This window comes from Theropithecus gelada, chromosome 2 (assembly GCF_003255815.1).
Source record: "Theropithecus gelada isolate Dixy chromosome 2, Tgel_1.0, whole genome shotgun sequence".
Taxonomy (NCBI): Eukaryota; Metazoa; Chordata; class Mammalia; order Primates; family Cercopithecidae; genus Theropithecus; species Theropithecus gelada.
Genome location: NC_037669.1, coordinates 96080981 through 96095392, shown reverse-complemented (window position 1 = coordinate 96095392; position 14412 = coordinate 96080981). Strand labels below are relative to the sequence as shown.

At 35.8% G+C, this 14412-nt stretch overlaps 1 protein-coding gene across 1 annotated transcript in view; it reads left to right on the top strand.

Moving 5' to 3' along the window:
* Nucleotides 1-14412, top strand: part of TOPAZ1 (testis and ovary specific PAZ domain containing 1) — a 92501-nt gene that overhangs the window by 53865 nt on the left and 24224 nt on the right. Inside the window, exons 13-15 of the mRNA XM_025377230.1 lie at nt 10425-10491; nt 11621-11795; nt 12803-12903. Of these exons, the coding sequence (XP_025233015.1) occupies nt 10425-10491; nt 11621-11795; nt 12803-12903 (343 nt within the window). The remainder of the gene's footprint in view (nt 1-10424; nt 10492-11620; nt 11796-12802; nt 12904-14412) is intronic.

Below are 14412 nucleotides of genomic sequence, written 5' to 3'. Positions count from 1 at the left end.
ACCTCAAACATTTATCATTTCTTTGTATTAGGGACATTCCAGAGCTTCTCTTCTGGTTATTTGAAATATGCTGTACATTCCTGTTAACTGTAGTTGCCCTATTGTGCTTTCAAACACAAGCAACACAATCATGAATATTCTTAGTCTATTTTATAGTATATAACTTTGAAAATTGTATCTTTATACCCTCTGCCCCTTTCTGTGCTCACGCTTCAAACCATTATAGTTATGTGCCCCATAATGATGTTTTGGTTAATGATGGACCACGTATACCATAGTGATCCCACAAAATTAAAATGGGGCTGAAATATTCCTATCTCATAGTGACATCTTAGCTGTTGTAATCTCAGAGCACAATGCACTACTTGTACATTTGTAGTGATACTAGTGTAAACAAACTTACTGTGCTGCCAGTCATATAAAAGTATAGCACATACAACTATGTGCAGTATATAATATTTGATAATGATAATAAATTAGTGTTAGTGGTCTATGTATTTGCTGTACTTTATTATTATTTTAGAGTGTACTCCTACTTATATATTTTTAAAGTTAAGTGTAAAACAGATTCAGGCAGGTCCTCCAGAAAGTATTCCAGAAGTAGGCATTATTATCATAGGAGATGACAACTCCGTACATGTGATTGACCCATAGACCTTCCGGAGAGACAAGATGTAGAGGTGGAAGACAGTGATATTGATGATCCTTATTCTCTGTAGGCCTAGGCTAGTGCATGTATTTGTGTCTTAGTTTTTAACAAAACAGTTTACAAAGTAAAAAGATAAAAATAAAAATTTTCAAAAACAGAAAAAAGTTTATAGAATAAGGATATAGAGAACATGTTTGTGTTTCTGTTTTAAGCTGGGTGTTATTACAAAAGAGTCAAAAAGTTTAAATACAATTTGTAAAGTTACAGTAAATTAAAGTTAACATTGAAGAAAGAAAAACTTTTTTTCTAAATTAAGTGTAGCCTAAGTATATAGTATTTGTAAAGTCTACAGTTTGTGTTACAGTTGCCTACAGTATTCAGTACAATAACATGCTGTACAGGTTGGTAGCCTAGGAGCAACAGGCTATATCATATAGCCTAGGTGAATAGTAGGCTGTACCATCTAGGTTTGTGTGAGTACACCCTTATGGTGATCACACAAAGATGAAATCAGGTAAAGACACATTTCTGAGGACATATCCCCAGCCTGGTGCAGTGGCTCACGCCTGTAATCCCAGCACTTTGGGAGGCTGAGGCAGGTGGATCACCTGAGGTTGGGAGTTTGAGACTAGCCTGGCCAACATGTGAAACCTCATTTCTACAAAAAATAGAAAAATCAGCTGGGTATAGTGGTGCACGCCTGTAATCCCAGCTACTCAGGAGGCTGAGGTGGGAGAATCGCTTGAACCTAGAAAGCAGAGGTGGCACTGAGCCAAGATCATGCCACTGCACTCCAGCCTGGACAACAGAGCAAGACTCTGTCTCAAAAAAAAGACACATACCCATCAAATGATGCATAACTGTATATAGTATTCTTTAAGAGGTATTAACATTGGTGACCTATTTGATGATGGAGAGTTTTGAGAGAGTAGGATAATAACTGGATAGTTAAGGAGTTTAGATCGTAATTGAGCATGTGAACCCAGCTCCAAGGCAAAAGAAAAAGAAGATAGTATGTGTTATTTTGTGTTTGAATTTTCTTGACTCTTTGAAATAATCACCCTATTCTGCACTAGGCAGTTATTTTTTTTCTTTGAGACAGTATCTCCCTCTGTCTCCCAAGCTGGAGTGCAGTGGTGCAATCATGGCTCATGGCTCATTGCAGCCTCAACCTCTCAGGCTGAAGCAATTCTCCCACCTTAGCCTCCCAACTCTCTGGGACTACAGGCACGTGCCACCATGCCCTAGCTAACTTTTTTTGTATTTTTTTCAGAGGCAGGATTTCAACATGTTGCCTAGTCTGGTCTCGAACTCCTGAGCTCAAGTGATCTGCCTGCTTCAGCATCCCAAAGTAGTCAAATGAATTTTAATACTCATTTATATTTTGATTTTGATTATATTTTTAATTGGCTAGTTTACAGTTCATTTGAAAGACTTTCACAGAAGATAAGACTGCTAGAAAGAATTTTAACATTTATATTCAGGACATTAGTGAGAATTTATATGTGCCTATAACCTAGGAAATTTCTTAACATTCAGCGATTATTTTAAAACTTCTACATTTAAAGTGAGTATTGAAATGTTGAAGCTTAAGTGTGCAACTTTATTATTTACTTTTTATCTCCTGTTTCCCTTTTTCTATTTTCCTGTGGGGAGTACTTGAACATTTTTTAGAATTCCATTCTGATTAGCTATAGTTTTTTAGCATCTCTCTTTGTATATACATATTTTTAGTTGTTGCTCTAGTACACTTACCTATTGACTCAGCAATCCCAATTCTACAAATGTACCCTGAAAATACACCTCTGTCAATACAAACATATGCACACCCAAGGTTATTCATTGCAGCATTGTTTATACTTGCAAAATATTAGGAACAATATAAATACCAATACAGTAGACGAATAATATAGTATATCCACACAATCAAGCCATAAAAAAATGAAGAATTTCTCTATGAATTTATTTAGAGTGATATCCAAGATACACTGTTTGTGTAAATGTTCTAAATACAATAATTAAAGGATTGCAGTTGGCAGAATACATATAAAAGTATAACTATATGCCCTTTATAAGAAATTAACTTCCATTATAAGGATATAGGTAGTTGAAACAATATACCATGCAAACAGTTTGAAAAGGAGCATGAGTGATTATATTAATAACAAATTAAATAGACTTCAGAGCAAAGAAAATTACAGTTACAAAGAGGGACACTACATAATAAGATGATCAATACGCCAAGAAAACATAGCAGTTATAAAGTATATGCACCAAAAAAACAGCTTCAAAATACATTAAACAAAATTATAGAATTGAAAGGAGAAATGGACAGATCTATAATTATAGTTGGGGACTTCAATATCCCTCTCTCAATAATTGATAGAAATACTAGGAAATCAGCAAGGAGGTAGAACTAAATACCACCATCAATCAACAGGATTTAATAGACATTTATAGAACACTGTACCCCAAAACAACAGAATACATATTCTTTTCAAGCATCTATGGAACATTCAGCAAGGTAGACCATATCCTGGATCATAAACCTCAAAAAATTTAAAACAATTAAAACTATACAGAGTACATTATTTGACTGTAATAGAATCAAACTGGAAATCAACAATGGAGGTATAATAGGAAAATCTCCAAACACTTGGAAATTAAACAACACACTTCTCTATAATCCACATGTGAAGAGAAAGTCTCAAAACTAAGTGAACTGTTAGAACTGAATAAAAATGAAAATAAATCACAACTTGGGGATGCAGATAAAGCAATCCTGAGAGGAAAATCCGTTACACAATATTCTAAGCTCCCACCTCACAAAACAAGGAAAAATAAGAGCAAAATAAACTCAAAGCAAGCATAAGAAAGGCAATAAAGGTAAGAATATGAATCAATGAAGCCGAAAACAAAAAGTAAATCAATGAAACAAAAAGCTGTTTCTTTGAAAAGATCAATAAAATTAACAAGCCTCTTAGCAAGACTAAAAAAAAAAGCAGACATGAAGACATGAATTACCAGGAATGAGACCAGGGTTATCAGTGCAGTTACTGCAGCTGTTAAAGTGATAATAAGGGATTGCCTTGAGCAACTTGATATAAACTCAGCAACATAGATGAAATGGAGCAAGTCCTTAAAAACCACAAAAAAACAAAGTTGATGCAATATAAACTAGATCATCTAAATAGTCTTATAACTATGGAAGAAATTTAGTCCATCATTTAAAAGCTTCCGAAAAAGACATTTCAAGGGCAAGATAGTTTCATTGGACAATTCTACCAGTCATTCAAAGAAGAATCAGCATGGATTTATGCAGTCTCTTCCAGAAAACATAAAGGAGGGAACATTTACCAGCATATTTTGATACCAGTGTTACCCAGACACAAAAACCAGACACACAGAATACGCAAAAAAAAAAAAAAAAAAGAAAAAACTACGGCCGGACATGGTGACTCACACCTGTAATCCCAGCACTTTGAGAAGCCGAGGCGGGTGGATCACCTGAGGTCAGGAGTTTGAGGCCAGCCTGACCAACATGGTGAAACCCCATCTCTACTAAAAATACAAAATTAGCTGGGCATGGTGGTGCATGCCTATAATCCCAGCTACTTGATAGGCTAAGGCAGGAGAATCCCTTGAACCTGGGAGGCGGAGGTTGCAGTGAGCTGAGATTGGACCATTGCACTCCAGCCTGGACAAAAGTGAAAGTCTGTCTCAAAAAAAAAAAAAAAAAAGGAAAATAAAATAAAATTACAAATTAGTGTTATCTCTCCTGAGCTTTGATGCAGAAATTCTCAGTAAAATATTACCATATTGAATCCAGGAATTTGTAAAAAGAATTGTACACCATGACCAAATAGGGTTTATTCCAAGAATGCAAAGATGGTTCAATATTTGAAAATCAATCAACGTAATTCATCATATCTACAGTATAAGAAGAAAAGCCACATGATTATTCAGTTCAGAAAATCATTTGACAAAATGCAGTATCCATGCATTATTTTTAAAACTCAGCAAATTATGAATAAAGGAAGAAATTCTTTAACTTCACAAAGAGTATCTGTAAGAAACGTACAGCAAATATTATATTTAGATGAAAGACTGGATGCTTCTTCCTAAGATTGGGAACATGGCAAGGATGTTCACTGATACCACTCTCATTCAATATACTGTGATAAATCTTAGCCAGTGTAAGGCAAGAAATGGAAATAGCTAGCATACAGATTGGAAGTAAAGAAATAAAACTGTCCATATTTGCAGATGACATTTTCTACATATATGCCAAGGAATGTACCAAAAAACAAAACAAAACACTCTCCTAGAACTAATGAGTGCAGCAAGGTTGCAGCATAAACATCAACAAAAAAATCAACCATATTTCTATATACTGAAAACGAACTAGGGAAACCAACATTTAAAACAGTATCTTTACAATGGCTAAAAACAAAAATTAGGTAAAAATCTGACTGAACACATGCTAAACTTATATGCTGAAAGTTACAAAATGCTGATGAAAGAAACTGAAGAATTAAATAAATAGACATACTACATTCATGGATTGGGAAACTTAATAAAAGTGTCAGTTCTCCAAAATTTCATCCATTGGTTTAACTCAATTCCTACCAGAATCCCTCCGGCAAAATTTTTTTGTAGATATAAAAACATATATTCTAAAATTTATGTACAAAGGTAAAAGAACTAGAACAGCTAAGACAACTTCTAAAAAAGAATAGGCTGGATGCAGTGGCTCACACCTGTAATCACAGCACTTTGGGAGGGCGAGGCAGGCAGATTACTTAAGCCCAGGAGTTCAAGGCCAGCCTGGGCAACATGGTGAAACCCCATCTCTACAAAAAATTAGCTGGGCATAGTGTCGCGCACCTGTAATCCCAGCTACTTGGGAGGCTGAGGTGGGAGGATCACTTGAGCCCCAGAGTTAGAGGCTGCAGTGAGCTGTGATTGCACCACTGTACTCCAGCCTGGGTGACAGATAGAGTCCCTGTCTCAAAAAAGAAAAAAAGAATAGGATAAAGTAAAAGGATTCACTCTACTTAATGTTTTAAGACGTACTAACAGTAATCAAATAATTAAGAAAGTATGTTATTGTATGGAGGGAGAGACACATAGATCAAAGGAACAGAGGGAATCCAGAAATAAACCACTACTAATATGTTCAATTGATTTTATAAGGTACAAAAGCAATTTTATGGAAGAAAGCTAGTTTTTAAACAAATGATGCTAGAGCAATTGAACAGCCATAGTAAAAAACAAAAAACTTTGACCCAAACCCTATACCTTATACAAAAATTAATTCAAAATGAATCATGAATTTAAACAAAAAACTATAAAACTTTTACGAAAAAATAGGGGAAAATTTGGAAACCTCTCTCTATATAACATATATTATGTATAATATATTGTATATATTATATGTAATACATATACATTGTATGTCTATTATATATTGTATAATATATATTGTATATATATTATATATACAATATATATAATTATATAAAACATATATATGTTTTTTTTTCTTTCCCCAAGACGGAGTCTTGCTCTGTCACCCAGGCTGGAGTGCAGTGGCACAATCTCAGCTTACTGCAACCTCCACCTCCTGGGTTCAAGTTACTCTCCTGCCTCAGCCTCCCGGGTAGTGGGATTACAGATGTGTGCGACCATGCACAGCTAATTTTTGTATTTTTAGTAGAGACGGGATTTCACCATGTTAGCCAGGCTGATCTCAAACTCCTGACCTCATGGTCCACCTACCTCGGCCTCCCAAACTGCTAGGATTACAGGCATGAGCCACCGTGCCCAGCTGAGAATATATTTTGAAAGTCTCAAAATTCAATAATAAACAAACAAATGATACTATTAGAAAATGGGAGCTGGGCACCATGTCTTACGTCTGTAATCCCAGCACTTTGGGAGGCTGAGGTGGGCGGATCACTTGAGATCAGGAGTTTGAGACCAGCCTGGCCAACATGGTAAAACCCCATCTCTACTAAAAATACAAAAATTGCCCAGGCATGGTGGCACATGCCTGTAGTCCCAGCTACTCAGGAGGCTGAGGCTCCAGGAGAATCACTTGAACCCAGGAGGCAGAGGTTGCCGTGAACCGAGATCATGCCACTGCACTCCAGCTTGGGCAACAGAGTGAGACTGTCTCAAAAAAAAAAAAAGAAAGAAAGAAAGTAGGCTAAAGACATAAACGTATTTCACCAATGAGGATATGCAGATGGCAACTAAGCACATGAAAATAAGTTCAAAATTGTTAGCCATAAGAGAAATGTAAAATAAAACCATGTGAGATATCACCACACACCTATCAGAGTGATAGAATTTTATTTTAAATGGTGTTAACACCAAATGCTGGGGAGAGTGTGGATAAACTGGATCATATGCTGTTGGTGAGAATATAAAATGGTACAGCTGCTCTGAAAAGCAGTTCAACAGTTTCTCTACAAACTAAACATGCACATACCAAAGGCAGCTATTGAACTCCTAGGCATTTATCCTAGAGAAATGAAAACTTTTGGTCACATAAAAACTTATAGATAAATGTTCTTAGCAGCTTTAATTGTAATAACCAGAAACTGGAAAAAAAACCTCAGATATCCTTCAATAGGTGAATGAATAGTTATAGTTAAACTGTGGTACATACCGTGGCATACTATTGAGGTAAAAAGAGGGAGAAACTATTGAAATGTGCAACAAATTGGATTGATCTCAAGAGAATTATGTTGAATTTTAAAAGCTAATCTCAAAAGGCTATATGCTACACAATGCATACATTTCATTTATGTAATATCCCCGAGATGACAAAACTAAGAAGTGGAGAACTGATTAGTGGTTGCAGGGGACAGGGACAGTGGAGAGGGGATGAGTATAAGAGGGTACCATGAGAAAGTTCCTTTGTAGAAATGGAACACTTGTAGTTACATACACACACACAAATACATGTAAAAATTGATAAAAAAAATGAATAAGGCCTGTAGTTAACAGTATTATACCAGAGTCAGTTTCCTGGTAGTATATGAAATGTCACTATTGGAAAAAACTGGGTGAAGAGTACACAGGACTTTATGTACTATTTTTGGAAATTCCTGTGAGCTTATTTAAAAGTCAAAAAATTGTGAAGATAAGTATATAACTTACAACTTTTAAAGGTAAGTATATATAACTTTTGTTAGGTATTGCCAAATTTTCCTCGAGAATAGTTGTACTCATTTGTGTTCCTATCAGAAATATGAGACTGCCTTTTTCAGCCTAGCTTTCTAACATAATGTATTAGAACGTTTTTTAATGTTTGCTAATCTATTAGGTGACAAATGGTGTTTTAGCTTGCATTTCTCTCATAAATGAATTTGAGCATTTTCTATTCATATATTTGAGGGCTATGTTTACATGTTTTATGTGAACTCTTCACTTTTTTTCCTCCTTTTTCTATTAGGTTTTGGTTCTTTGGTTCTTAAACTTTTAGAGTTCTTACAGGTATTAACCCTTTGTAGTATATATTGCAATTTTTCTTCCAGTTTGTCAGTTGTCTTTTGACCTTCTAGTGTTTTTTACCATGCAAAAAGTTTTATTTTTATGCCACCTTGTATTTCAATCTTTTTTCTCAGTTTTGAGTCAAGGTTATGTTTTATTGCATGTGGATTTTGAGTCATCATTTCTCTACATGAAGGTTTTAGGCAAACTGGCACATGTTTTCTTCTACTACTTGTATGATTTCATTTTTACAGTTAGGTTTTTAATCTACGTGGAGTTTTTTCTCTTGGGTATGTTGTGTGAAATTGATTCAGTTTTATTTTTTCCAAATGATTATCCAACTTTCCCAAAACATGTATTAAAATGTCCATCTTGACCCGGCGTGGTGGCTCACACCTGTAATCCCAACACTTTGGGAGGCCGAGGTGGGCAGATCACGAGGTCAGGAGATCAAGACCATTCTGGCGAACACAGTGAAGCCCTGTCTCTACTAAAAATACAAAAAGTTAGCTGGGTGTGGTGGTGGATGCCTGTAGTCCCAGCTACTCGGAAGGCTGAGGCAGGAGAATGGCGTGAACCTGGGAGGCAGAGCTTGCAGTGAGCGGAGATAGCGCCACTGCACTCCAGCCTGGGCAACAGAGCAAGACTCTGTCTCAAAAAATAATGAATAAAATAAAATGTCCATATTTACCTCCAGTGATTTGAGATGCCACCCTTATCATATACTAAATTTCATATACAATGGGATCTGTTTCTCAACTTTGTATTTTATTCCACTGGCCTGTTTGCCTATTCCTGCACTGGAACCACACTATAGTAACTACAGAAGCTTTAATAGTATGTTTTAGTATTTGGTAAGGATAATTCTTTTTCATCGTTTTTCGGTGTTTTCCTGGATCTTCTTGCATGTACGCTTCTCCATACATTTAGTATCAACTTCCTAACTCCAAGTAGTAGTAATGTGTCTTTCAGGAGTGTTTTATGATTTTCCTTGTATAAGTACTTCATATTTTGGGTGCTATTGTAAATGAGATTTTCTGTATCATTATGTAATTTTTTTTGTATCTATAAAAGCTATTGTTTTTTGTTTGACTATTGATGGATTGAGACAGGATCTTGCTCTATTTCCCAGGCTGGAGTGCAGTAATGCAGTTACAACTCACTGCAGCCTGGACCTCCTGGGCTTAGGTAATCCTCCCATCTCAGTCTCCCAAGTAGCTGGTGCTACAGGTGCATCCCACCACACCCAGCTAATTTTTGCAGAGGTAGTATTCACTATGGTAACCAGGCTGGTCTCACACTCCTGGGCTCAAGGGATCTGCCCACCTCGGCCTTCCAGAGTGCTGAGATTTCTGGTGTGAGCCACCTCATACAGGCTGTCTATCTAGTTTAAATATTAGTTATACTTGCTTCATAAAAGGAGTTAGAAAATTGTTTTTTTTTTTTCCTTAATCCCAAATGTGATAGTATGTTCTTCCTTCTTAATGCTCTAGATAAATTACCAAAATTGATGAACTCATATTTGGGTATTACATAATACTCCTAGTTTAATGGCACCTTCTTATTCCCTCTGCCTTTTTTTTTCTTTTCTTCTAATTGCCAAAGTGTGTTTCTTTCATTTTTGTCTTTTTTTCTTTTCCAAAAACTATGCATTTCAAAAATTGCCTTCTTTAAATCATACAGACTTTTAAAATCCTTCCTCATGGTTCTGATCTACCCAGACGTGGTTTTTTTTGTTGTTTTGTTTTGTTTTGTTTTAGCATTTTCAAACTTAATGTGGACTTAGCCTTTGTAGCAGTATTTTTAAATCATTGTTAAATCTTTCTGGTAGTTTCCCTCTTCAATTCTCCCCGTCAGGTTTTGTGTGTTTGCTTGCTCTGTTTTTGTTTGGTCTGTCTTTGATTGCCACAAATCCTGTGGAGCAGTAAGGGTAGGGCAGGAGCAGTAGAGATCATGTGCCAGGATTTGGTATTTTTTTTCTCCTTTTAGTCACAGTTATTTTGAAGTTTTGACATACTCTGTGTACAAGTTAGGCTGAAGGTATGATTTCATGTGAAATTTGCTTTTTCCTTCTTACTGTTTTGGGGAGGAAATAATATAAAGTAAGTGTCTGTATAGCTGCCTTTTTCCAGCTCTGAAGAATGTTTATAGCATATTATATACATTCATTTTTTCCTCTGGTTTCTTATAAACTGTAGGACAGATTAAGTAGAAGCGGCAGTGACTTTTAAGGGGTGAATGTAGTATAATTAACTCTTTTCTGTTGTTAAAGGTTACAGATGAGGCAATTTGAAAAGAACTGGAAGTGTGATTTAGATTCAGCCTTGAATAAATTAGAGGTATGACATTTATTATTTTAAATACATTGCTGGGATCTCCGCAAATCAATAGCAACAAAAACGTTTTGAATAATAACCCCATTTTATGAGAAGTTTTAGAAATGTGGCTGTTATACAGCAAAAATGTTCAAGGAAAGGAAGTTTTGTTTTTCTTACAAGTTAATATTTTGAAGGCAAACATTTTAATTTCTAGAGTTGTGAACTGTATTAAAAATAATTCTAAAAATTGTTCAGTTTCAAAATTATATTAAAGTGAAATAATAATTCAGAGCTTAGTCTTTAATTCTTGAGGCTGGGCAGACTTGCTGAGTGCGTAAGAAAGCTGAGGTACTTGTCATGGATGGCTACAATACATGAAATGATGGGGGAAATCCCAGATCACACTGAACTCTCCAACCATTTAGAATATAAGAAATGAGGACCTTCAGGATGATTTTTACTTTTAAATTTAGTATCACTTTTGTATTCATGTAGTAATTGTGTCTCTGGTTTTAATTAGTACTTTTATATTCTTAAGACTTTTGATGTGAAAAACTTTTTTAGTTTATAACAGAAATTGTACAAAGATAATAAGTTGACTGAAATTCACTTTGTGGCCACTTTTGTAAAACGTAGTGTCCAAAACGATATGTGGGCCCAAATTATAAATGGCCAGATAACATTAAAATGCACTTTCTAAAAGTAGTAAAATAATGCATTGCCGTGGAGACAGTTCAAATTATGCTACTCATCTCTGTTTTCCATAAATCCATCCCCACTGTCAGGTTCAGGTTTGGGGGTAAATACAGTTAAATACTTTAAGACCTGGATAATTAAAACAAATGTGCATTGCTATTTGGAATTTATAGAGGCTTTACTATAGCCAGAAAAGCAAAGCTACAATAGTATGTTATTGATATGATGCTTGTCAGTAAGTTTATAAGATCTGAAGATTTTGTCTTATTAATTTATGTATATCTAATGCCTAAAACATTAGATATACATATTAATTTATGTATATCTAATGCCTAAAACATTAGATATACATATTAATTTATGTATATCTAATGCCTAAAGACATGTTTGCATAAATGACATAGTTTTCATTCTTTTTCTTTCTCTTTTGTTTTGTTTTTAATAATTTTGATAGCATTGTAAAGAAAAAGGTGACTGGACCAAATTGGGAAAATTATACATTAACGTAAAAATGGGCTGTGAAAAATTTGCAGATTTCCAGACATTTTGTGCTTGCATTGCTGAAACACTCACAAAAAACCGTGAAGATGAAAGACCAGATACTCCCTTTTGTGAATTTGCTGAAACAGGTAAAATGTAACTATTGGCCTGAATATTTTGTATGAGGATGGTGCAGTGTTCTTTTTTGTTTTTTAGAGACAGGGTCTTCCTCTGTTACCCAGGCTGGAGTACAGGGGTGCGATCATAGCTTACCACAGCCTCAAACTCCTGGACTCAAGCACTTCTCCTGCCTCAGCCTCCCTAGTAGCTTGGACTACAGGCACATATCATTACACCCAGCTAATTTTTTTTGTTTTTTGTAGATGCAGAGTCTTGCTTCATTGCCCAGGCTAGTCTCGAACTCTTGTGCTCAAGGGATCCTCTCACGTCAGCCTCTCAAAGCACTGGTATTACAGACATAAGCCACAGCTCGGCCCATGGCAGTGTTCTTAACAAGAACATAAAATTCAAAAAAAAAAAAAATAAGAATGTAAAACTCTTGAATATTTTCCATGTTGTGGATAAATTAATGCAGGCTTCAGACACTCTTCCTTCTCTTTCTGAATTTTTCCATCTATTTATTGTTAAGTTAGATTATGGGAAAAGGTCAGGAATTGGTGTTTTAGTATCAAATGTTTCATATTCTTATTTTTCTTTTCACTCAGATTGGTAAAACTATTGCTAGCAAATTATAGTGGAGCACCTGAATTTTTGCATTATTTAAGTTGTTACTCTCTCTACTCTTACAAGTCAACAGAATTTATATAGTTTTGAATTTGTTTTGTTTTTGACCTGAGCTCTTTACTACTATAGACTTTATCAGGGGTTGGCAAACTTTTTCTGTAAAAAGCCAGATAGTCAATATTTTAGACTTTGAACACACCACATGTGATCTCTATCACATAGTTTTATTTTCTTTTTAAATGATGCTTTGAAAACAGGAAAACAATTGTTAGCTTGTAGGCTATACAGAAACAGGGCACAGCTTGCCAACACCTGGTCTTTATGGTGGTATCAATAATTCTGTATTAGTTTGCCTCTTCTGTCATTTTAAGTGACTATTTTATTTTCTTTTATATGCCTATTTGTGTTTCAGTTAGCAAAGATCCACAAAACAGTAAAGTAGATAAAGGTGTACTGGGAAGAATCGGAATCAGTGCTATGTACTTCTATCACAAGCTGTTGCAGTGGTCCAAGGTACTTCCTTAAGTTTTTGTCTTGGCTTGGTATAGAGAGTACTAGTTTTAAAATTTTGAACAGAATGTAAGTTAACCCTGAAGATTAGCAGTTTGCTAATAATCATTACAGTTGAGAAAATGGGACCCAGACTAGTGAGTGATTTATTAGATGGTATATTAAGCAAATGGCTACTATTTAAAATATCAAACTGGATGCTGTGGCGTGTACCTATAGTCCCAGCTACTCAGGAAGCTGAGTTTGATGCCAGCCTGGGCAACATGGACAGACTCCCATCTTTAAAATATAATTTTTATTATAAAAATAAATAAAATCTCAGTATAGAGAACACTTAACCCATTTATGCCAGAGGTTGCAAATTTTTTTGTGTGAAAAATCAGCCCTTGGTGATGACCTTGAGCAGTAGGATAGAAATAACTCCCACAAGCTTAGTGTTCCAATAATGTAACACTAGGCATAAATGGGTTAAGAACCCATGCTAAATGTCATATTTATTTGAAGTAACTTTCAATTCATATTATTTTGCCAACACCTGAGTATCAGTTGTATTGTAATTTTAGAAGGGTTCAAGACACCTTTCTTTGTTTGTGGGTTTTTAATTTTTTTTTTTATTTTTTGAGACAGAGTTTCGCTCTTGTTGCCCAGGCTGGAGTTCAATGGAGCCATCTTGGCTCACCACAGCCTCCGCCTCCCAGGTTCAAGCGATTCTCCTGTCTCAGCCTCCCAAGTAGCTGGGGCAGTTGGAGTTATAGACTCAATAAAGTTCAAGAAGAGGACAGGGAAATCCAAAATAGGGAGGAAGTGCTGAGGGATGGAGTTATATAGAGAGTAGAGAGTGTGGTCACTATTGAATTAACTATTAAAGAATATCTTTTTTTACTTGCTACTTTTATAAAGAGGTTATTTCACAATTGAATATATATGTTCAATAACATGTAAGTACATGTATACCTACAAAATTCATGAATTAAAAAGAAAAAAAAATTTAACCTAGAATGGTTGTATAGAAGGTCTCCAGGCTCAAAAGTCTTCAGGAGGCTTAGCTCTTACTGTGTGGTAGGACTGGAGTGGGCAAGGTGTACCTTGTGTCTGCTCTAACAATCAAGTTTAAGGTTGGTCATAGCATTAATTTCTTGACTATTTAATGCTTGGGAATTTGAGGACTACCTAACAAGAAATCCTTTATAAAAATTCAGACTGGGCCAGAAGCAGTGGCTCATGCCTGTAATCTCAGCACTTTGGGAGGCTGAAGCAGGGGAATCACTTGAGGTCAGGAGTTCAAGACCAGCCTAGCCAACCTGGTGAAACCCCATCTCTACTAAAAAATACAAAAATTAGCAGGGGGTGGTGGCGCATGCCTATAATCCCAGCTAATCGGGAGACTGAGGCAGGAGCATTGCTTGAACCCCGGAGGTGGAGGTTGCAGTGAGCCGAGATTGCACCATTGCACTCCAGCCTGGGTGACAGAGCAAGACTCCATCTCTTAATGCCATTCCTCCCCCCTCCCCC